Genomic DNA, 23,421 nt, shown 5'->3' with positions numbered 1-23,421 from the left:
GGATGTGGGGTGGGGGGGTGGATTTGAAAAAATTAATGATCCTAAATGACAGCTGCTTTTAATGACATTATGTCATATCACAAAGCTACAGGATGATTAACGGTTACACAGCAAATGATCTTTCGCAAAAATGAGATATTAAAGGATTTTTCTTAATGTCAACAAAATTCCATGAAGAAGAATCCAGAAGCAGCGCGCTAGTCCATCTCCACCCTGCGTGTGACTCTCAGCACCGAGGCCAAAGGCTGCTGAGGAAAAATACCTAAACAATCACCAAGGAAATAATGTTCAAGCAAACTTCATAACAAGTGTGTCAAGATACAAGGGGCTGAAAGGTGTGTGCACACTACAGTCTCACACATTGCTTTGAGTAATACAAATTGTGGTATATGTAGTTAATTGTTGATAACTTATACAGGTACATGTACAAGGGGCTCATTTGGTGCTATAGGGACTGTTTTCCACTGAGGATTAATACACATTTGTTGCTGTATAGTAAGTTCCCAACTTTTCCAACTCACGACCCACTTGAAAATGAGGCGGCCCACGTCTGACCTCATAACAACACGGAGACCAAATAATGCGTTCACTTTTCATTTTAACGATAATGATCGAACATTCAGGATTGAACTGAACCTTAATACGAAAAAAGAAAAAAAAAAAAAACAATGAGAGGAGTTTTTCTAATTAAATTGTTTCTGTGTTGTACCGTGTTGCTAATGATTTGTTGGCCCCTTTACCTCCGTGACCCCCTGCTGGGCCATGGTTCACAGGTTGGGAACCACTGTAGTATTTGCAGCAGCAGGAACGGTGTAATGAGGTAACATGTCTCCCTACGCAACACTGTGGCTTATTAATGTGTTGGACAACAATGAAGCGCTGTGGTACAGAAGAATAAGATTTATCAGGCTACTTGTTTAGTGGGATACATTTATTGTTGGCTCGGTTCTGCACATGGAGTTTGTTGACATTAAGAGAAATGTATGGCCTAATACGATTACCAGACGTATCCTTAAAATGAGTCTATGTAATTTTTGCCACCATAATTGCCATCCCAGACAAGTGAGACTGTAGCTTTAAAACTCCTGGGTCTATTGAATGGAGCAGTAGAGTGTTGTAATGCTAATGAATATAACGACGATAATAGATGCTTAGATGTATCGTAACAGCAGCAAGAGCAAAGATGACTTCGTTTATTCAGTTGCACTGCAAAGGTTTTCTAGCATTAGCTAACATTAGCCACCATTAGCTTCTCATACCACACCAAGTAAGTCTGTGTCTGTGTGCAGTGAATTTAACAGATGTGGGGTTTTTTTTTTTTATTTATTGCATATTAATTTCAACTTTTGGGAGCAGTTATGGATAAACGGTAAATGCTAAAACGTAGCACAACAGTAGCACAGCTACAGATATATGAGCACCTAAAGGCTCCTGGTCACACCAGACCAAGAGAGGTTGCATCAACAATCCTCCTGAGTGTAGTGAACAGATGTTTTACGGCTTGTGAACTGCTTTAAAGCCACAATATGCAAGTTCTGGAAATCAAGCTAAACAAACTGTCCCATCATACTCTTCACCTACATCCTGGCCTCGTACACTGTCGCTCTAAAAATGAAAATCAGAGCATATTTGAGATAAAAGATAAATAAAAAGTTTAACAAAAATGAAATACTGTTTAGAGATCCACCAATGAGCTTGCAGTTATAAATACCCCGCCCCAAAAAAAAGTACACAGACTTCAGATCACAACACTTGAAATCACCTCTCATTAGTAAATTTCTATTACATTACAGTTATTACACGTCGGATTCAGACATGCCCCCGAACTCATCTTACGCAACATCAAAGGTACTTTTATGGCGGGTGCCAAAAGTACAATGTGTTGCTGCAGCTATTATTCTAAACTGATCTGGTCTTATGTAATACCACGAGGAGAATGGGATAGAGGATGATCTCCTGTGGCAGGGAGCGGTGCAGACGCATGGACGCACTCCGGCCCGGCATGGCAACAGGGAGGCGAGAGAAAACAGGACGAGTGGAAGCTGCGGACCGTGCTTTGTCAACATATGTTCAGCACTTCTGTGGACCATCAATGTTTAGTTATATACAATCCATATAATCCGCAGCAGTGTAATCCCAGTGGAATGTAATAAACCAGGTTTGGTGAGCGAGCAAAGTACTTGTAGTGAGATTTAATCCAGTGACTGTTTCTGTCGTGTGTCTCTCTCCCCCCCCCCCCCCCCCCCCCTACTCTCCCCACAGGACTTCACCATGACCCTGTATCTGAGGCACTACTGGAAGGACGAGAGGCTGGCCTTCCCGAGCACCACCAACAAGAGCATGACCTTTGACGGGCGGCTGGTGAAGAAAATCTGGGTGCCTGACGTGTTTTTTGTCCACTCCAAGAGATCCTTCATCCACGACACCACCACCGACAACATCATGCTGCGGGTCTTCCCAGATGGTCATGTCCTGTACAGCCTGAGGTGAGGACAGGAAATCCCTCCCCACACACATACACACACTCTACACACACATACACACAGATATCTGCCTCCATAGGGTTTTATCACACCAACCAAATGAGACTTGGCAGGCCCCGGTGTAGCATCTGCAGAGCTGGTGAGATTTACACTCTCGTTTTAATTCCCCAGGGTTACAGTTACCGCTGCATGCAACATGGATTTCAGTCGTTTCCCTTTGGACTCGCAGACATGCACGCTGGAGCTGGAGAGCTGTAAGTATTCACGTGCCTCCGCTCTTCTTGCTCAAAAGACCTCTCTGATATTTTGTTCCTAATTATGAAAGGCCCAAAGCAATTTAGCAGCATGTTGCCTGAACCAGCACCACACTGACAAGAAACACTAAACCGTGATTTATTAGTCGGAGGTTGGTGCAGAACTACGGTGGATGTTATTCCATCAGGATTTCACTTCAGTGGGACCCACATCTAATGGCACTGGTTGCCGGAAATTGGAAAATAGTTGCTTTATTTACCTTGACTGTAGAGAGAGTTTAATTAAAAAGCCTTATATTATACAGGTCTCTCTTTCCAGTGTGTCTGTTTTTGAAGTAAATATCATCAGATTATTGTGCCACTGCTTTGATTTACTAATTTTTCACCTGTAAATTCAGTGCAATGTACATTTCCACAGCACCAACGCCATTAGTACAATAGTCATAATTCAGTTTTTAAAGTAATGTTTCTTTGCCAGCCTTTATTAACAGCTGTCCTTCATTTGTTCAGCTTTTATTTGAGAATCAGATATAGGTTAAATACTGAGTCTGAATTAAGAGTTAAGTGTCTTTAAGCCTCAACAGAGATCCAGCTGCTGTTGTTGCATATTGTTCAAAAACTTTGGTTATTGGTAACTGATACCGATTCTTAATGAAAATACTTTTTTTCTGCACCAATTTTGTCAAATCCATTTTAACAAAAAAGAAAATGACAATACACATTACGGTACAAATTGTAGTTTTTACTTTTAAGCTTGGTGCATTTGCACGCTCAAATTTTTGGTGAAAATAAACAGCCAATCACCAGCATTATTAGAGCTTGGTCCAAGCATGCTGCATGCTGATTGGCTCACTGACACTGATGACATTTACTCATTTACTCCTTAGGTATCGAATGACAAAGCATTTTTTCATATGAAAGACAAAAAAATTACATAAACATAAATAAATAAATAAATACTCAAATAAATGCAGAAATAAATAATTTAATACATAAATAAATGCAAAATAAATACAGTTTGGTAATGAAAAATGTATGTATTTATTCATTTATTTATTTATTTAGAAAAAGCATTTGTCATTATCAAAATGGTTTTGTTTTGCATTTATTTATGTATTTGTTTATTTATTTCTGCACTTATTTATTTATTTATACTTACGTCATTTTTTTGTCCTCCATATTTTCTAGGATCAAACCAGTTCTGTCAGTCCATAAAAGTGTTTAAGTTCGGTACTCAGCCCTGTCTCTGATGCTGACACATGCTCTGTCCATCAGATGCTTACACAGACGAGGACCTGATGCTGTACTGGAAAAGCGGCGATGAGTCTCTGAGCACTGACGACAGGATTTCTCTGTCGCAGTTCCTCATCCAGAAGTTTCACACTACCTCCAGACTGGCTTTCTACAGCAGCACAGGTAGAGCAGCGAAACCAATGCCGAGCGATGTGTCCTTGTAAGGCCGGGTCACCCAATGGGCAAAAAAAACTTGTGTCATTAATATAAATTGAAATGAAAACTACCTTAATGTTAATGTCATCTTTATGTTACCTTGAGGTCACATTCTGTCTCAGGGGTCTTGTGTTGAAATCTACTTTTAATATTAAACTTCTAAATATATTAAAATTTTTACTATAACCTGCTCTGCACTCTGTCATTAACACGTGCAGGTAATGCTTATTTTTCATGGTGTCTTTGGATTGTGCATTAATATGTAATTATTAGGGAGTGCAAGTATTACAGAGTTTGGAAATGCTCCAAACTTTCTTGTGAAATGTGGAGAAAATAATGAAAGAGTTGCTGACAAGAGAAACACTGTAAGTTGCACAAGACGATAATGCCCCGACACAACAACTAACTTAGCCAACCTGAGCGCCCATTTCCATAAAGACACGACAAAGGAAAAGGACACGCTGACAAAAAAAACAAAAAAAAAACTGCCACAGGTCCAAACAGCTCTGCTGAAAATCATTTTCTATCCCTCCTCCGCAAAACCAGTGTGCGAGCTCAAGAAATAGCTGAAGAAATTGGCAACTTCATTGCAGCCAACCTACAGCCATTTTCTGCTGCTGAAAGCAAGAGAAGCAGCGAGTCGCGAGCCAAAGTGTTCCATCAGGAAAAACACTTCTCTAGTTTCGTCACACTAACTCTCCACAGAGAAATGAGACAAGGTGTCGACCTCCTGTGCTGCTCAGAGCTATATCACAATACAAGCACACGCTTAGTCTTAACTGGGGGTTACATGACCTCAGGTCAGCCGCCCTGTTAGGCCAGGTGCAAAGAGCGATAGCCTTCTTCTGCCGGAGCTCTACAGCCTCTACAGTTTTGGCTTCTGCACAGACTTTGCTGTGGCTACCAACAACACAGACTCATAATGACTGTTTCAACAAGCTCTTACAATAGTCCTGGCCGATGGATGGAGCAACAGGCAGCTGTTACGGCTGCTTTTATCGGCGCCAAAGTTGACAGTATTGACAGTCGGCTGGGGATGAAATGCTACCGTTGAAAGATTCATTGATTTCCTACATTTATAACACTTCCTGCACTAAAAGCAGCCTCTGCTTGACAGCTTTTGTTTATTTTTTTAAGCCAGCTGATTGGTAAAGTGTTCAGCCCAGTGATTCGGTCAACCCTGCTCCGGATCAGTTTGCAGATACAGTAGAGACTGGAAGATATATTTAAAAGTGAAGTTTAGACTATTTGTTTGAGGATTTTTGTCATATTTTTTAGAAGTATTATTTGCACTTTGCTGCTTATATGGTTGTTGTTTTTTTTTTTCAATATGAAATCAAACCAGTGCATGAAAAGGGAAAAAGAGGAATAATATATATAACATATCCTGCAGTCATCCATTGCTGTCATTGAACTTATGCTGAACACAGCATATAATTATTTTTCTCAGAGTTATAATCATAACAGCAACAATAGCGACAGCAATATTTCCTGTTCCTGTGGTCTTGAGCACGATTAGTGCAGAACGTGAGAATCAGTGAGGGTTCTTCACTTTTCTTTTTCTGTGCAAAGACTTGAATTAACAAGTTTTTTTTTTCTTTTTTGAAATGGTTTGAACTGCACTGCAGAATGATCTTTTTCTTGCTTGTTAGTGGATCCTCTGCCGCCTGAGTGACAGGTTAATGTTATTGTTCAGGCAGCTGCAAATAGCCTCGACTTTATCTGTGATTTTTTCTTTTTTTTTCCATCTGTGGTGTTGAATCCAAAAATCCTCCACACTCCAAAAATGGTTTGGTGTCAGGATTATTTGTTCAAGAAAGTTTTTGAGAGTTTTCTCCAAAGAACAACAACAACATTTTGAGATATCACAGTAGGACAAGGACAGGTGTATTATTGTGTAAAATATTCAACCCTGTGATAGTCACCTGAAATAGCACCCCTACAGTTGTCATGGTTACAATAATAAACCTGCGGACTGTACCAACAGCGGCGTACCTACTTTCGTCGCCATGGTTATTATAATAATTGCGTGCAGGGACCACAATGCCAGACGGCGTCCCCCCCTGGAGGAACCCGGTGGCTGAGAAGGAGCGTAAGGCTGAATGATTGAGTTGAAGTAGATGGGTGCTGACCCGGAAGTCCGCTCTGAAGTCGAGCATTACTGACTTGAATTTGATTTGGGTTGTAGGTCGACGAGTGGCGGAGTGACATGTGACCTTTTGGGTTGATCGTAGACAAGATAGGCCGCTGCATTCGGGGCCATCTGTGAGTGCGTGTGAGAAGAAGAACATCTCAGTGGACTTTTTTCTTTTAACTGTATAATTACATTTGAGGTCAGGAGAAACTTGTCTTTCCAAAAACAATGTCCTGGTTACTCGGCGCTCTCCGCAGAGCTCACTGACAACACTAATCAAAGATAGAAAATGGCACTAATAAAGGTAGGAAACATTAAAGCTGTTCTAGTCAACCAATCAGAAAAAAAACAGTCTTCCTCTGGGAAATGTTTGAAACTCAGGAACTGGAACATCGCTGTTTAAAAACACTCCGCTGGGCTGTTTTAATATATTCACATTCACATTGTTATTCAGCCATTTTTACCTTTTAGTGCTTTAGTGTCACAGATATTTGTGTGCAATGACCTCTTTTCTGTTCAGCCGCTGTTTTGTTTGTACATTGGTTTGTTTGGTCTGGTTTTATATGCCCTCCAGATTTCTATCATCCCTTTGCAGATTAGTTGTTAATTTCATTTAGTCCTGGGTTTTAATGGGCACTTCATTACATCATTATGTTTTCCTTTGTCCTTGTCTCTAGGCTGGTACAACCGTCTGTACATCAACTTCACTCTGCGGCGTCACATCTTCTTTTTCTTGCTCCAAACCTACTTCCCCGCCACTCTGATGGTCATGTTGTCCTGGGTGTCTTTCTGGATTGACCGCAGGGCCGTCCCTGCCAGAGTCTCACTAGGTAAGAGGACATATGTGCATGTGTTGAATTTCCGTTTATGAATATATGTACATATGAGGAAAAATCATATATGTATTAAAAGTATAGCCTATATCTGTAAAAAAAATTACATATGAAACCTGTTAAAAATTGGAACAATATCATATATTTCCATGTTTTATTTAGAAAATGCCAGGACTGTGTTGCGGTCTGGACAAGCAAGTTGTGAATGCAACATGGATAATGAATTAAAAGCGTTCCTGACCTTGTTGTCTTTGCTACCGGCTGTTGCACAGTTCATTTACGTAATTTCTGCCTTCTTCCTCGTTCGTAATATTTTCTGCAACTAACCAACTCCAGAGTAGACGGACTGTGAAAAGACCTTCATCCCAGAACTACAGAATATTTCCCCAAAAGCCTTTTTTTACCGCCATGTTAACACAAGGTTGTATTTTCTCTGTGCTTCAGGTATAACCACGGTGCTCACCATGTCCACCATCATCACTGGAGTCAATGCCTCCATGCCCAGAGTCTCCTACATCAAAGCTGTGGATATTTACCTCTGGGTCAGTTTCGTCTTTGTGTTCCTGTCTGTGCTTGAATATGCTGCCGTCAACTACCTGACGACAGTGAGGGACGGTAAAGAACGGAAGCTCAGAGAAAAAGTCAGGGAACAGGTACGGAGACCTTTCCAGAAATTGCATACATTTCCAAATGGTGCTTGCAACTTTTTATTCAGTCTCTCTCTTTTTTTTGCCCAGTCCCAGACCCTTCCCTGCACCTGTGGCATGTCGCATGCCAGGACCATGATGCTGGATGGGACATACAGCGAGGCAGATGCCAACAGCTTGGCAGGGTACACCAGAGCCTCCATGATGGCTGAGGATGCGTCCGAAAAACAGGAGCGAATGGTGGTGCATCTCTCCCTGGACAACGAGTCCACGGGGACCAAGAAAAAGGGCATTCGCGGCTTCCGGATTATCCAGAACACCCACGCCATTGACACCTACTCTCGCATGATCTTCCCTGGTGCCTACATCCTGTTTAACCTGATCTACTGGTGTGTGTACTGCTGAGTGTGTGCGTACTGTTTGAGCCTAAACTGTAGCAGTGAAAGAAAAAAACTGCAACCTTGGAGAAGAAGTAGTTGTTCCCATACTGCATGTTCACGTGGAGCAACGAGTTTGGCAAGAGGGCTGAAAAAAATATCACTGGCTCCTGGGTGTGAATTTCAACAGCGCTGGCTCACACATCACCATCGGACTGGACCGCATACACAGCTTCTTCTCCTTTACATAACTGCATCAGAAGCTCATATGTTCCCCAATCATATTCCAACAACCGGGTGGGGCTGGTTGCACAAGTAGACTACTCTAATGCCAGTTGTATAAAAATAAAAAACAGACTCATTTTAAGCCTAAAATGTTAGCCACCATACCCCAAGTCTAATAACATAACAATGATATCACCACGGATTTGCATTCATTTGGTTTCTGGCAACACAACTTTTGTTAGTCTGATTTTTCACTCTCATTCTTCTCTGTTTTGTTCCCCACCAACTCCCAAAGAAATATAATTGGCTCTCTGCTGTAACCAAGGTTGATGAGAGTAGAGCTCACTTATCGGACGATTTGCCCGAATCTGGACCCAGACACCATCCCCTCTGGACCCGGACCCATAACCTATGAATTATTGAGAATTATTAGACTTTGATAGAGGCACAGCCTTTATGGCACTGGTCACTTCCCTCAGCCAATCATTGCGACTCGAGTCAGTGAGTGAGACGCAGGCGGTGAGAGACGACATCGGAGAAATAAGTGGGGAAAGTGGTATTTAACAGGGAAAGAAAGAGAAAGGGACGGGTCAAAGCTGTTCTGTCGTTAGGCTGTGTTGAGATTGTGTTTTATAAAAATGGTCGACACTGTTAAGATGTGGAATGGGCTAAAAAGAAGAAAAAGGGATACTGAAGCTACACTTTTTATTTCATATTTCTAAAATTAACCACTTTAATTAAGATGTACCTTTTTCAAAAGCTCTGTTTGGACTTAGTACAGGTCTTACTCAACTTGAAATGAAAAAGGAACATATAATTATTATTACATAAGGTAAAAGAAAAGTTTGAAGTTCTTATTCCACTACCCCGACCAATGTTCCTTTGCTTGAGGATATGTTGTCTAACTGGACGTCTTTGAATTTTAATTTAATACCCCTGGAGAAGAGTTTTAGCTGAAGTGAGAGGCCAAAATGTTGTGAAGATGGATTGTCACCATAGCAACCTATTTTACATCGCACATAGTCATATGATCCATAGTTCATATAGAAAAAGAACTTATATTTACATTTACATTTATTCATCTGGCAGACGTTTTTTATCCAAGTAAGGGACATCACTAAAGCTTCGGGGCAGAAGGAGACCTACATTTATTTGATAAGTGAAAGGAGAGTGTCTTCATGTCTGTCAGAAGCTGGACTGTTAGATCTGAGCTACAGTCAAAGTCTGTCTCTGTGCAACCAGCCCCCGCCAAATGATACTCTCTACTCTCTGAAGCTCTCTATTTTCGATCAAACTGACAAAATAATAAGAGCATATAATTTGGCTGCTATTGCCTCTGTAACCTTTGGAACTGACTGAGTCATATAACTGAATGTGTCCAGAACAGATGGCTAATGAGGCAGTAAAGGAGCTAAATACCAGGCTTTCTTCCCTTAACAGCCCTCCGACTACAGCGGCAATATTTCACTTCAAGTGGTAGTCCTTCCCTGTATTCCTCAATGGCTTCTGTTGACATTCACCAGATTAAAGCAGCCCATAAAGCCAGGACTAAACAGGATGCTACTACTCTGTGGGTTTTAAAGCACCATATATCACTGTTTCTGAGGAAAGTGTTTATTTATTTATGTATCTGCAGGATTCTCTATTCACTGAATTTATTTTATTTAGTATTTATTTATTTATTTTTAGTGCAGCAATACGATCCATGTGCCATGACACCTTAAGTTGGCAAAGATGCACGAAACAGGGCTTGTACAAAACTGCTTGATGCATGCTGCAAGACGTGCAATACTGTATCTTTCTAGTTGTATATTTCTTAGAAAGGACTTTAAAACACGGAAAGCTTTACCAGTGATGTAACCAACTTGAACCGCCTTAAGTGAACATTTTTTTATACACCAACATGGTTTAATGGCTGTATTTTTTTTTTTTCATTTGTTTGTTTGAGCACCATGAGTGGTAGTTTTATTGAGGTTTTCTAAGCAGTATATACAGTTTAGCATTTTATTTAATTATGTGGGTAAATAGTAAGCTAAGCTAGAGGCTTTAGGCTAACCACACTGTGATGTGTGTGATTTCACCCGTCACAAGTGCTACACTTTCATTCCTCAAAACTGGTTTACATGTCAATATTTCAAAAACAGATTCTGGAAAATTATTTCAATTTCAATTATTTCGTTTTTTAAATTAGCTTATTCACCTTCTTGCTAACCAGTAAAGCCCATTTATGTTTATGCTGCGCTAAGGGATATGCTGTAGCGTACAACCGCTACATGTGTAGCCTCTGGGAATCCCATTAGCTCCTTGCACCAAGTATGTATCCAGCTTTTGATGAATTTCATGTCTATTCATATTAGAATACAGCGCTAAACCGGGAGGTGATTAGCTTAGCTAAGCACAAGACAGGAAGCAGGGGAAACAGCACCAACCACACCTCTGAAGCTAACTAAATAACTCACAAATTAACAAATTGTGGCTTGTTTGTTTAGTCAGTACTCAGTCAGAAATGTGAGAAAGAAACTTGGGGAGAGAGACTGTCATTGCGTTCATGAGCTCTTTCTAGTTTTACTGTATCTAGTGAGGAGGGAGTGACGTATTGGTCCTGCTGACGTAAATTTCAGTCAGCCATGAAGCAGCAGTAGTGGTTGCTCAGTGCAGTTAATTTTCTTTACATTGATCAAAAAAGTCAGTTTAAGAGATGTTGTTTCTGTTTATGAACTCACAAAAACCCATACAGGTGCATCCATCTCATCCATGCTTATTTTTCTATTGCTGTTGCTAAACTTTGTAGCTTCTCATGTAGCTTCCCACCTAGCTAGCCATAGCTGGCAGCTAGCTAGCTAGGTGGGTTTCCTATCCTTATTCATTGTATGATTCAGCGTAAGATTTGATTGGTCAAATGTTTCTCCAACCCGGGGAGGCAGTCATCAGTTCGCACAATCCCAGATCTTTGACTGAGCGAGCTAGGCTAGCTGTGTCACCCTGCTTCCAGTCTTAGCGCTAAGCTAGGCTAGCTGCCTCTTGGCTCAAGCCCCATACGTCCATACTGTACAGATATGAGAGTGGCAAAAAAGTACATTTCGCAAAATGTAAAACTGTACCTGGTGCTCCTTTAAAGCCAAGGTCTCATCCTGATTCATGATGTACTCAGCAACCATTATTGCAATTTACCTTGATGGCTAAATGTGATTTTTTTTTTATTTGTGTTTTTCTCTTCTTTTTTTTTTTTTCGAATGGATCTCTAATAACAGTGAGTCAGATGATCTCTCAGTGCAAAAACATAAAACAAGAAGCACATTTTTGCAGATCTCTCATCTTCCAAACCGACATCTCTTCTACCTTCGTCTTCAGAAAATGTTCAGAATGTAATGCTTTCGGAGCAAATTTCATAAATAAAGTCTCTCTTTCGCGCATTTAAATGAGTCCTGATTTGCTTGAGTTGAAGATTTAACATATCGGAACACCATGTCGAGGACTTGCCACAATGTCATAAAGCTCCTTCCACTCTGTATTGTCATGAGAACGATGGCTAAGAAGCAACTTTACTGAAAACAGTCACAACTTCCAAGAATAATCTATCAGACACAATCTTCCCCTTGTGACGCACATCCATCTTTAATCCAGATTTTAGAGATGACTCTGGGCACATCTAATCCCCCAAATAAACAAATCATGTCAGATTTACCTATGCCATCACTACTTAAAAACTCAGTGCTGCAGTAAGGCAACTGATCCCACACTATCATCTGTGTTGTTTATTAATGCATCTGCTGCTTTAAGGTAATACACTGACTCATACTCTAATATGTCTGGCTGTGGTTTATACCCACTGGCAGATCCTTGAGTACTTTGTCCTAAAAGGGACTCAGCACTGTGGCTCGTAATATGTTGTGTCTGGGATGAATTAATAAACATTCACACAAATTTCTCTGAAAAGCCAAAAAGGAAATGCGATATAAATAGTTTTGCAAATCCCTGTGTGTGTAAAGCCAGTGCCTCTGGTTAGTGTGGTCGGATTTGTACAGGAAGGAAAAGGATCTGGTATGAACTGAGCATGACCCAGATCTGGGGTTTTTGGTATGTTTTTTATTAAAATTTTGCATTTTAAATCATTGCTCAGTAGACATTAATAACAACCCTTATTTGATGCCCTGATCTAGGCTCTCATCGGCACGGGAGCTCAATCTGAATGTTAAGTCCTGTCAGGGAAAAAGATGATGACCAGTGACGTCTTCATGACTTACATCATCGTTGCTGTGTGCTTATGCTAACCTAAGCCAACATGTCCCGACTCCAGCCCTGTACATTAACACACAAACATGAGGATGATATCAATCCGCACATCTCACAAAGTGCTGCCTATTCCTTTTAGCAGCAATCAATCTGCAAACACAAAGTTGTAAGTCCGAAGAGGACAGGGGAGGAAGTTTGGTGAGGACGTTCCCACAGCCAGTTTTTAGTGTCAGATCTGTTTGTCAGTCTTTTAGACAACACAAAAAAGCTAATGGAGTACACTGGGAAGTAGCCTGATGTAAATCAAGAGAATGACACTTCAGTTACGGGCCAAATCCAATACTCTGCTCTCAGCTGGAGTTCGCATGTGAGGGATACAAACTGCCAGAACTGAGAATCAGCAGCTTTGAAGACTGTGAGCATATCGAGCCCTACTGCTGCTCAAATCTAGTGAGACAATTCCTCCTGTGGCCCCACAACTTTGATTATGTTCATGATGTCCTCACTTGCACCGAAGACTTGTTCTGCGCATACAAACACGGCGCGAATGTGGACTTGCAGACTGATCACAGCTTGATTTGGCTTTTGTGCTTGCTCAGTAGTTTTTTCATTAATGAACTTCCCTATTTTTGCCTTCGTCGGTTTAGTAAAAGAGAATGGTTTCTGTAATTTAGTCATTACTCATGTCACGTCCCACTGTTTCACTAAGGAGAGATCATTTAGAAATGTATTATAATATCGACTGAGGTCAGCGACAAGAGACTTTCTTAAGACGTTCACTAAAGCTTCATTAAAATCAATTTATCACTCACAAAAGAGTAAAAACCGTGCAAAATATTATGATTATCTTCTATTGTATGGTTGTCCCATACAGATTATAGTGAAGGAACTAGGATCTGTGTTCAATGACGTGACTGTCCTCCTTGATCCTCCTCCAGTCAGTAATGACATTTTCTTCCTCTTTGAACTCTTGAATGCTGTGAGTGGGTTTGGTCTGGTGTTAACAAACAGCTGGTTTTGGTGTTCATTCAGTGTAATATTCCCCACACATATGTCACATATGATGTCATAATGATGTCATACACCATCAGTCTTCTTCTCTGGGGGAGTCCTGTCCTCAGGGTGTACCAGCGCAGTAAGCTGAAATGGTGGCGATGCTGAACACGTTAACAAACAGCATTATCATTCCTTTGGAACTTGTGTTTCTGTCCAGCTGATTAGTCTTTGTTTTGGTTTTCACCGACTCCTGAGAAAGACGGGCATGGTGCTGGGAATCTAGTTTACACTGGGTTTGTCTGTGTTTTCTCACTGCTAACAGCCGCCTGCTGCTACTGGAGATGAGGTTGATGAGATATCCACACTTGCAGTGTTTGGGAGTCGTCGAGTTTCTACTCACACATGTTTGGTTACTTCCACAAACTGCTCAAGCGTGCACTGAGACTGCAAATGTGTGCGGAGGTTTATCCGAGCTCACTTAGACAAACACTGAGACAAAGTTTTGTTGTTTTATTTCATTTCAACATAATGAGCAAATATATAGACTCAACCATACGGTATTACAGTTACAATCAGATGATCAAATGTGCGTTCAGGAGTTGAATGGAGTGCCGACAATTAACAAACCGAGTTAAACTTTATTTTTTCACATCGTGTATCACTTCCTTTTCTCTGCTAATGTGGCACTACATGCACCAAACATGCATTATGTTGTGGATCTGGTTAACTGCAGGAGTAAATTGCAATTATATGGTTATATTTCCTGTCCTTGCCAGTAGGTGGCGCGACCTTTTTCATGCTGAACTATTAAAATCTGCTGTGCAGCCATGGCGACGGCGTTCAATGAAAACTCACAAACTTGACTAAATAAGCATCACGAACGTCTTTTTCAGGCTTTTCTGACCAAACTAGAGGTGAATCTGGTCAACCTGCTAGGAGGAGGACGTGAAAGTGTAAAACATGTCATTTCCTGTTGCCAGTAGGTGGTGCTAAGACTATAACTGAATGTTGGTTGTTTTTTAGATTAGACTGATCATATATGATATCAATCTGATTAATCCAAAAGGCCCTAATAATAGCAATCAACATAACAGTTTAAGAGGGGCCTCGCATTGGAGGGTGTTTAGGCCCTATCAATAAACATAGCCGTTTAAACTCCTTTCAATGCGCCCTGCTGTTTGCAGACTCAAGCTGTGTGCAGCATTAAATCAGATCCCGGTTTCTCACAGTATCATGGAAAAAGGACAATTATTGCCTGACTTCTTTATTAAAATTAGTTTCACTGCCCCCAGAATTCTGTGATGTGTAGTTTTAAACCATATTTTCTCTTACCGCCAGTAACAGGCACCCAACCTCCACCAACTTGACTTGTAGACAGTGGTAAATTGTGGGATACACTTGGGATACACGCTGAATACTGCTTCCAAAATGGTATAAAGAGAAGTGTGAGTCAACGTTTGCTTAAGTGTGTAAGTGTGTGTTGGCGTATTTCAGACATGCAACACAGCAGCAAAGTTGTTATTCTGAGAGAAAGAGAACCGCAGAGTTGGTGATGATTGTCTGTGCTAAATTATACAACAAAATGTGTGTTGTCTGATCTGACAGCACCATCAATATGACAGCATTGCTTCACCAGAAATGAAACTGTTTTGAGATGTTGCATTGCAGTGGTTAAGGTTTGTTTAGATATAGGTGCAAAACCATCATGGTAAAAGTCAGAGAACCGTCATGGTGTGGATTAAAATGACTTCTTTGTTACGTTCAGGGGATTTTAATCATCATGGTCACAATGATAACCATGTGGTTGCAGTGGTTCTTGTAGCTTTAAGTTGCTTGAATGGTTGAATGGTTTTAAAGGGGTCAAATGACATGAACCGGCAGTCGGTGGACGACCTGGAGCAAGATCAAGGAGGACGTTCACATCTGTCACCAGAGATACAACCACTTTGCATCATGGGACTGAAGTTTCATACTTGCATTAAATGGTGAAAAATGACTGATGAAGATTGTGACCGTTGCATGGAATATAAAACAAGAAACACTGATTATTGTTTTTAAGGCTACTCTAGGTTCCATACCATGAACCACAAACCATACAAGCATTAATTAAACACCTGAATCAACTCAACCATACTCCATCTGATGCCTCAGATTATTCGACGTTGTATTCTGCTGACATCTGCTGGTTTTGCTCGAGTAGTCCTAGCTGTGTCTCGTCTAAATCCTCTTGTGCAACTGGCAGAAAATCCACCCTGGAATTTGAATGCGGATCGTGTAATATTGTACGATTTCTTCTTAGAGATGAACAGCAGAGAGACAGGCTTATTGTGACAGGAGACGTTTTCAGATTCACAGCTGGAACCCGCAATCAGATAGAAAAAACTGTGATGAAAAATGTCTATCAAAATATTCTATGAACATGCAGAGTCAGTTACTAATTCATTGTCAGTAGAACAACAAGAAAGCAGATGAAATGGACCCTTTCATCATACCTTTATTTCCCCCTTGACATCCACTTAATGATTTAAAAAGTGTACAAAAGGAAACCTGTCAGTGGGAAAAGAGAGAGGAAGTCTGGAATGTCACGGCTGACTGCAGAAGTACATTTCTCTAACATTTTGCAGACAGCCTCTGTCCCTGAGCATGTGTTGATGTGTGACACACAAAGCATAATGGGCAAAAAAAAAAAAAAAGACTGTCACTCCGTATCAAGCATCCAATCAGTTACTGTTGCATGTGCCGGGAAACGCTGATGAGGAAAGATGCGGTGGAGTGATGCAATAAAAAAGAAACATCAGTGTATCTGTCAGTGGCGAGACCTCTGCTGGCGCTTTCAAATGATTCAGGATGTCAGATTATGAGTCACATTTTCAGGTTGTTTTTCAGAAAAATCATGTTGTTGCTGGTTTGGATCCAAATGACTTGGAGTAGAAAAAGAAATTCAGGGATGTTGTTCTTTCCTTCCCTTCACGCCTCACAATAGCTAGTGTAATGCCTTTTGGCAAATGCGTTGAGCCAACATTTCCGGGAATAAATAAAGGTTAAAGATGTGGAAAACAAAAATGGGGAGGATAATGGAAATGCCAAAGGTTATTCTCAGTGGCTTTAAGTGTCGAAATACATTTACTCAACTACTGAGTTTAGCTACAGTTTTTGATTAAAAAGCCTTTAATGTCATTGTACAGTACAAAATACAACTAAATTATGAGTGCTACTCCTGAACTGATTTAGTTCAGTTTATTTCGATCCTTATTAATTTTTATACATATTAAATTAGGGAATATTCCTGTTTGAAAGGATTGATTACAGATATGTGTCAGAGGTTTCACAAATATTTTTAACTAACAACGTATCAGTTTCAGTCCAGTCTGTGGATTTTTTATTCTTAATTTTTGTTAGTATTTCCTTCCATCAACACTTTCTACAGTTTACATATTATTAATGTCTTCTCCTCCTTGTTTATCGGCTCCACAATCTCATTTGCTAAATTATATCTAATTAATTTGCAATTTCTTTCTTATCATTTATGATAATATTGTTTAATTTTTCTCTTTTTTTATCTCTTCATCAATTCTCTTTTTTAATTATACTGTTGAGCACTTTCCATGTTCCTTGCGTATCATTCTTTCAAGCTATTCCAGCTTCTTGAGATAATGTTGCTTCTTATTAGACCTCAAACTACTTATTAATCTATTTTTGCATGTTTTATATTTATTCTCTACTTCTTTTTCTCCTCTGTGTCTTAGAAATCTCATATATTGTACATTCTTCTTTTTACATGCATTCTCGTATGTTTCATGGTTGGTATATTATATTACATTTAGTCATTTGGCAGATGCTTTTATCCAAAGTGACTTAGAAGTGAGGGACCTCACTGAAGCTTCAGCACAGTAGGAGACCTGGGTGTAAGAACTAAGTGCTACATCTTTTTAATAAGTGCAAGGAGATGAGGTACAGCAGTGCACTGAATGTGCATAGTAAGTGCTAGTTAGGGATGTTAGGGTGTTAGAGGTGTTAGGAGAGGAGGCGCTCTCAGGGGAGATGAGTCTTCAAGAGATTCTTGAAGACAGAGAGTGTGTAGTATTCGGGAGCTTGTTCTGCCGTCGGGGAACCACAGACAAGAACAACAGTAGGGTTTAAAACAATATTAAAAAAAGAAAAAGCTTCACACACATTCAACACAATCCTAATATAAAAAGATAAATATAAAGTGTCTCAGTGCAAATATGTTTACAATAATATGATTATTGCACAGTGGAAAATTACTCAGGGATGATGAAAGTTGCACATTCATTTTGTATGATTGTGATAAATAAGAGTGCAAATGGATGGCAAATGGCAAATTGAAGTTTACTTGATTATTTCCATTTTTTGGTGTCATACTTCTACTCCACTATATTTCAGAGGGGAAGGATTAAAAAAAAAAATGATTTTAATGATGTCACTCACTCATCTCACCACAGGATGGCACTATGTGGTTACCAGACTCTTGAAGACTGATATCACAGTGATACAGTCTCAGGTAAAGTCTGGTTTATTTCTAACTTTGTGACTTATTTTGTTTCTCATCATTCTAATATGAATTCAACCTCATCAAAAGGACTTAGATATTTAATTTCAATATGTCTTTGCTCGCACATAAACTTCTAAACAGCAATAAAAACTGAAACATTAACTGACGTATGCACGAGCAAACAACAGAACAGACCTGTTCAGGTGAACGCTGCTGACTGGATTTCCCCTGAACTCAACATCTGGACATTCCTTTGCTCAAACGCAAAATACAGCTCTGTCAGATTTATGGGAGCTCATCATGCAGGCATTAGCTGGCCCCAGGCAGACGCAAACCAAGTGGCCAATTAAGGCCCTGCAGCAACCCAGCAGCAAAGCCATTTTGGAACTTCTTTGTCAGCTGTTTTCAAGCCTGTTTCACACTCAATTATAATTTAGCCCTCGGTCTTACACTTTAATGTGTCTTAATTAGATCGTTAAGGTGGAAAGATGCCAGGAAATAAAGGAGAGAGAGATGCCGCAATAGTCCCCGGTCAGATTCTGTGTGTGAACCTGTAAACCAAAGAAACACCCCATTACACAATACATTTTAATTTAATTGTGGTGTCTCTGGAAAGATGAGAACCTCCAGGAAAGACTGGAGTGGGTGGAGAGGGGAAGTGTTGCAAGGACAGGTGCAACTGCAGGAAGGTTTGCAAGAGCACGAAAAGACTTGAGATACAGCAATCCAAGACCAAATGTGGAGGAAGGAAGGAACAGCAAAACCCCAAAGTGAAGCCATAACATCTCCATAAGGCCCGACCCAGTATTAGTCTGGTGCTCCTAATAAAGCGCTCAGTGAGTGCAAACAATGGTGACATGTGACTGTCTGTCCTCCTCGAGTTTCAAGCTTTATCCAAATTTGTGAGAGAGTTTTGTTGACTAGCAGATTTGACATGAAGTATCACATTCCAGAGAGGGTGACGTTATTTTCCCTCAATGGCAGAAAAACACTTTGAGAAAGTTTTCTTCTCGCAAAACTTGAGAGCCCAAAACATGAAAGCTGTGGCGTCATGTAGAATCAGATTTCTGCTCTGCAACTTGAGACAAGAGAAATGAGAACGTCTTCACTGCTTTTGTTCAGAAGTTCTCCGCTGATCATCAACGATCAGAGGCAGTGAAGTGGCCAAGAAAAGCGCTTTCACCTAAAGCCGTTGACATCAGCTGACAAATGACTCGGGGCTTTATGTGGGAGCACCGGGTCAAAAGATAACGCCGATCAGGTTTCAGGAGTCTTTGCTCTGAAACAACACTCTGCTTCTTGACGTGAACTAAAATTGCATTTGAGCTGCCTTAACTTCCTGCTGTAATTTTGTGTTTAACAGAAATGTGCAGCTGTGCATATACATTTGCATTAAAATGATGTTTTTTGTTTTGTTTTTGTAAGCCACATAAGAAAAAGGAAAACATTTTGGAGACTTTGCAAGAGTTATATGCAAAGGTTGATGTCAATCCATTGCCTTGATGTTCAGTGTGGAGCAGGAGATAGGATGTTTTGTCCATCCCACAGAGCAGCAGCAGGAGCTCTGCCCGGCCACCTGACATGGGGTGGTGGGAGTTGTGTGTGCTATTAATTAGATTTTATTCATTCATTCCTGAAATTAAAATTTTATGTATCAATTTATATTAGGTTTTTATATGTTACTGAATTATTCATTGATTAGAATTAAGCGCCGTCTATAGTCTATAATTATAACACAACACACAGAGAATCTTTATCTAAAGGCACCGAGTTGTTACTAAACTTTGCCACAGAATCTTCATCTTCATCGACTCTCAGAATCTACTTTTCCCCATACCCTTCACATAAGCGAGACTTGTCCCCCAGTCCTTTGCTTTATCCTCTCGCTCTGAAATCAATACTTGCAAGCATATTATATGGGTTTCCCGTGGCTCTTTGCATTGTGGATGGATCGGAACGAGCCCCGAGGTGAGTGCGACACAGTTTAGATCAGCTCTCGTTCCACCGACTCACGGGATGAGACAATGCTGTTTCTATACGGCTGAAGAGAGCGTGTCGGCGTGCGCGGAGGAATCACAACAGAATCGTGAAGCGACAGTTTCGCTGCATATATTCTGCCCTTCTCCAGTGTCTAGTTCCATTCTTTGGAGAGCTATTGTCTTAGTCTGACAGCAGATGAAGAAGAGCACAAAGAGAAGAGGAATGAAACATCCAGGTTGCTGGAGACACACCCTTCTTCCTCAGGATGGGGGGGCCACACTCTGATCTCTGCAGCTTGGGGGCCGGTACTGTAGGTGCAGAAAGAGAGAGAGAGAGAGAGAGAGTGAGACAGAGTCACAGAACAGCGACTTGTTCAAATGTCACCATTCTTGAATTAAATACAAAATACTATAAATCTTGAATACAAAAAATGTGAGACAAACCTTCCCGTAACAAATGACAGCAGCAAGTTCAAACTAATTATGGCATTTCTTAAAACAGCAGGCATGTAGTAGTAAGGCTAAAGCAATTTGTTGAAATCAGTTAAGAGCCTTATTACCTGTTTTAAGGAACAGCTGATTGTCAAGGGCTTTCATTATCTTGCATTTCACAAACCTAGATTTGCTTGTGATGCCCTTCTTCACCTTTACAAGTACTTCCTGGATGCCCCCAAGGCGCGGTGTTTGGAGATGCTGTTCCTGTTCAGATTCTTTAAAAGGGGGAGTGGAGGCCTCTCTCCTGGTGATAATTGCAGGGGTCATCTTAGCTTGATCGGGGGGGGGGGGGCTACAACTGTGTAATGGAGAGTATGTGTTATAAACTTACGGCATGAAGTTTTAAAGACATCAGCGATATCATGGATTGCTCACTTTCTTTCCTGAGCTATTCATTCAATCAGTTATACATATTAATTCTTCTAGGTTTCGAGTCTGTAGTGTCACCTACACTTGACAAGTGCCAAATTTAAGTATACTTAAAATGTCTGTATTCATCATTTTATTTCAGTGGAAACAAAGTACCTCGCTTTTTGTATACAACTGCAAAAAAAGATATACTTTGATTACATAGTTTAGTAGTATAGTGTAGGTACAATTATAAGATAGTATGGATGCATGTATGCATGTAGTGTCAAGTTGAATTATGGGAAATGTGGGATTTTACTTTGACACATACAGAATAAAAGTCAGTATTTCTTAAACGGTCATTTTTTTCATTGAATTGCAATATTAAATTACTGAAATATCCCTTTAAATATTCTGTCTGAGTTGTTCTCATCGTATTTGAGCTGCATTTTGTTGATTAATTTACTTTTAAGACAGTACTAAGGGGTTATATAGCAGTTTACTTGTCAGAATTGACTCTATTAAGATCTTTTTTAGGCTTTAAAATGAAAGCTTGTTTCACGTGTCTAAATATTGGACACACACACATGGCTTATTTACTCGGCTCAGCAGCCAAGTAAGTCAAAAGTGGGCAATAGTTTTGAGCAGGGGGTTCATTTCGCTGGAGGAGGAACCTGAACTGTAACTGGCCAGTGTCTTCTTCTTCCTCCCCTCATTTGAACGTAGCGACAGTCTGTTGACATGTAAATGGGACGGAGAGGGAAGCGGCAGCAGCAGAGACCGTGTGTGGTTTTCACTTTGTAGTTTCCCCTCAAACAACAACATGCTCAGTACGGGACGGTCGGACTAGCTAACAAGCGTCTTCGTCGGAGTGGACACTTTGTGCGACAGTTTGTTTTCGAGGTAAGCCTCTTTCTTTATTTTGTTTGTGTGTGTGTTTTTTTTTTAATTTAAATATGAGATATCTGGGTTTAAACGAATGGTTTATTTTGTACTACGTACGTTGGAGGTGACGACGTCTGTTGAGATTCTGCTGACTTTAATTAACGTCCGTTCGAAATTCAAATAATGTTAGCTAGTTAGCTAACGCTAACTGTTTGTTACCTTACTTTTTATGTAACCGTCATGTTTTAGTGAATTTATCACGATCTCATCATAAATATATTCTTTCTTTTATCACTGCTGCTTCTGCAGTGCCTCCTCCCCTTAACTCCTTAACGACAAGCCGCGGGAATATACTTAAAATATTACAATAACTTGTTAGCCTATATAGTTGTAACTATATTTGAGTTTATAGTGACTTTATTTAATTAAATACAACACTTTTAAACGTCTTCCACGCCTCCTTGACCTCCACAATGTAATATAAATCACTGTGTGTGATCCCTAGTATGTTTGTCAAACAAATGCAACTATTTATTTGGCCATTTTCTTCAAATAAAATAATAATAATTTGAAATAACTCTCTAAGAAAGCTGCTGCATTTATGTGTCTGTGCTGCTCACTACTGAGTGCACTTGCCAAGATATTCCCTCAGTGTTTTCATTATGCTCAAGTAATTCCCCATTAGGGAGTTACTGCTGTTACACAACATCATATTCCTACAAAATGTATCATTAATTAAAGGGTAGGTTTTGGTCAGGACTCAGAACTATGTCTGAAAATAACAATAAATTAAGCAAGTGAAAAATTAATCAGGACAATGGATAGCTAGTGCTGTATCTTATGCAAATGGAGCTACAGCCCCGGAAAAAATAATGCCAAGGAAATGTGATATAAAGTAGGCTTAGATTAAATCCTCTCCACACCATGGAACTTAGCCTCAGGCTTAACCTAAATATTTAAATCTACAAGGGTTCACATTGAGGGTATTTAACAGTTAAAGATATGAGCTTATTAAGAAAGGCTGGTCAGTGATGTGTTACAATGACAACGTGTAGCACTGTACGTAAACTTACACAGAGAAGGCAGAAGAGCTGTTGTTGTCAGGAAGTAATAAATAACTTTGATGATGTGAATTAATATGAATGGGATTTGTTTATTGGGGGTCAGTGTATTCAGGGTGATGTAAGGGTCAAGTGAGCCTGCAGGGATTCCCTGTACAACAAGGATTCTTTAAGGTGACTTCCCTCTGGAGAGGTGGACCTAGTGAGATAATGTAAAGCTTGAGTTTTCACTTTCTATTATATGACAACTATATACGCTCACTGGACACTTTATTAGGAACAGCACACTAATACTGAGTAGAGCCTCCCTTTGCTCTCAAAACAACCACAGTACTTTGTGGCATGGAATTTCACAATTTGTTGGAAACCTTCCTTTGAGACTCTGCTCCATGTCAACATGATTGCATCACATTATTTGTGCAGATTTGTCAGCTCCACAGTCAAGCTGCCAATCTCCTGTTCTACCACATTGCAAAGGTGTTGTACTGGATTGTGGTGACTGAGGGAGG

At 40.2% G+C, this 23,421-nt stretch overlaps 2 protein-coding genes across 3 annotated transcripts in view; both read left to right on the top strand.

Annotated features, from left to right (window-relative positions):
• Positions 1–11,815, top strand: part of LOC111661349 (gamma-aminobutyric acid receptor subunit rho-2-like) — a 24,073-nt gene extending 12,258 nt beyond the window's left edge. Inside the window, exons 4-9 of the mRNA XM_023414875.2 lie at positions 2,263–2,486; positions 2,655–2,737; positions 4,013–4,153; positions 6,998–7,150; positions 7,598–7,806; positions 7,891–11,815. Coding sequence (XP_023270643.1) covers positions 2,263–2,486; positions 2,655–2,737; positions 4,013–4,153; positions 6,998–7,150; positions 7,598–7,806; positions 7,891–8,205 — 1,125 coding nt within the window. The 3' untranslated portion in view covers positions 8,206–11,815. The remainder of the gene's footprint in view (positions 1–2,262; positions 2,487–2,654; positions 2,738–4,012; positions 4,154–6,997; positions 7,151–7,597; positions 7,807–7,890) is intronic.
• A 9,868-nt stretch (positions 11,816–21,683) lies between these two features.
• Positions 21,684–23,421, top strand: part of ankrd6b (ankyrin repeat domain 6b) — a 32,694-nt gene continuing 30,956 nt past the window's right edge. For both annotated transcript variants that reach the window (XM_023415204.2, XM_023415203.2), the window contains exon 1: positions 21,684–21,869. The gene's annotated coding sequence lies outside the window, so the exon portion shown is untranslated. The remainder of the gene's footprint in view (positions 21,870–23,421) is intronic.

Source organism: Seriola lalandi, unplaced genomic scaffold, assembly GCF_002814215.2.
Source record: "Seriola lalandi dorsalis isolate HSWRI2012SDOR001 ecotype SW California unplaced genomic scaffold, Sedor1 jcf7180002054544, whole genome shotgun sequence".
Classification (NCBI taxonomy): domain Eukaryota; kingdom Metazoa; phylum Chordata; class Actinopteri; order Carangiformes; family Carangidae; genus Seriola; species Seriola lalandi.
This window is presented reverse-complemented; position numbering and strand designations above follow the sequence as displayed.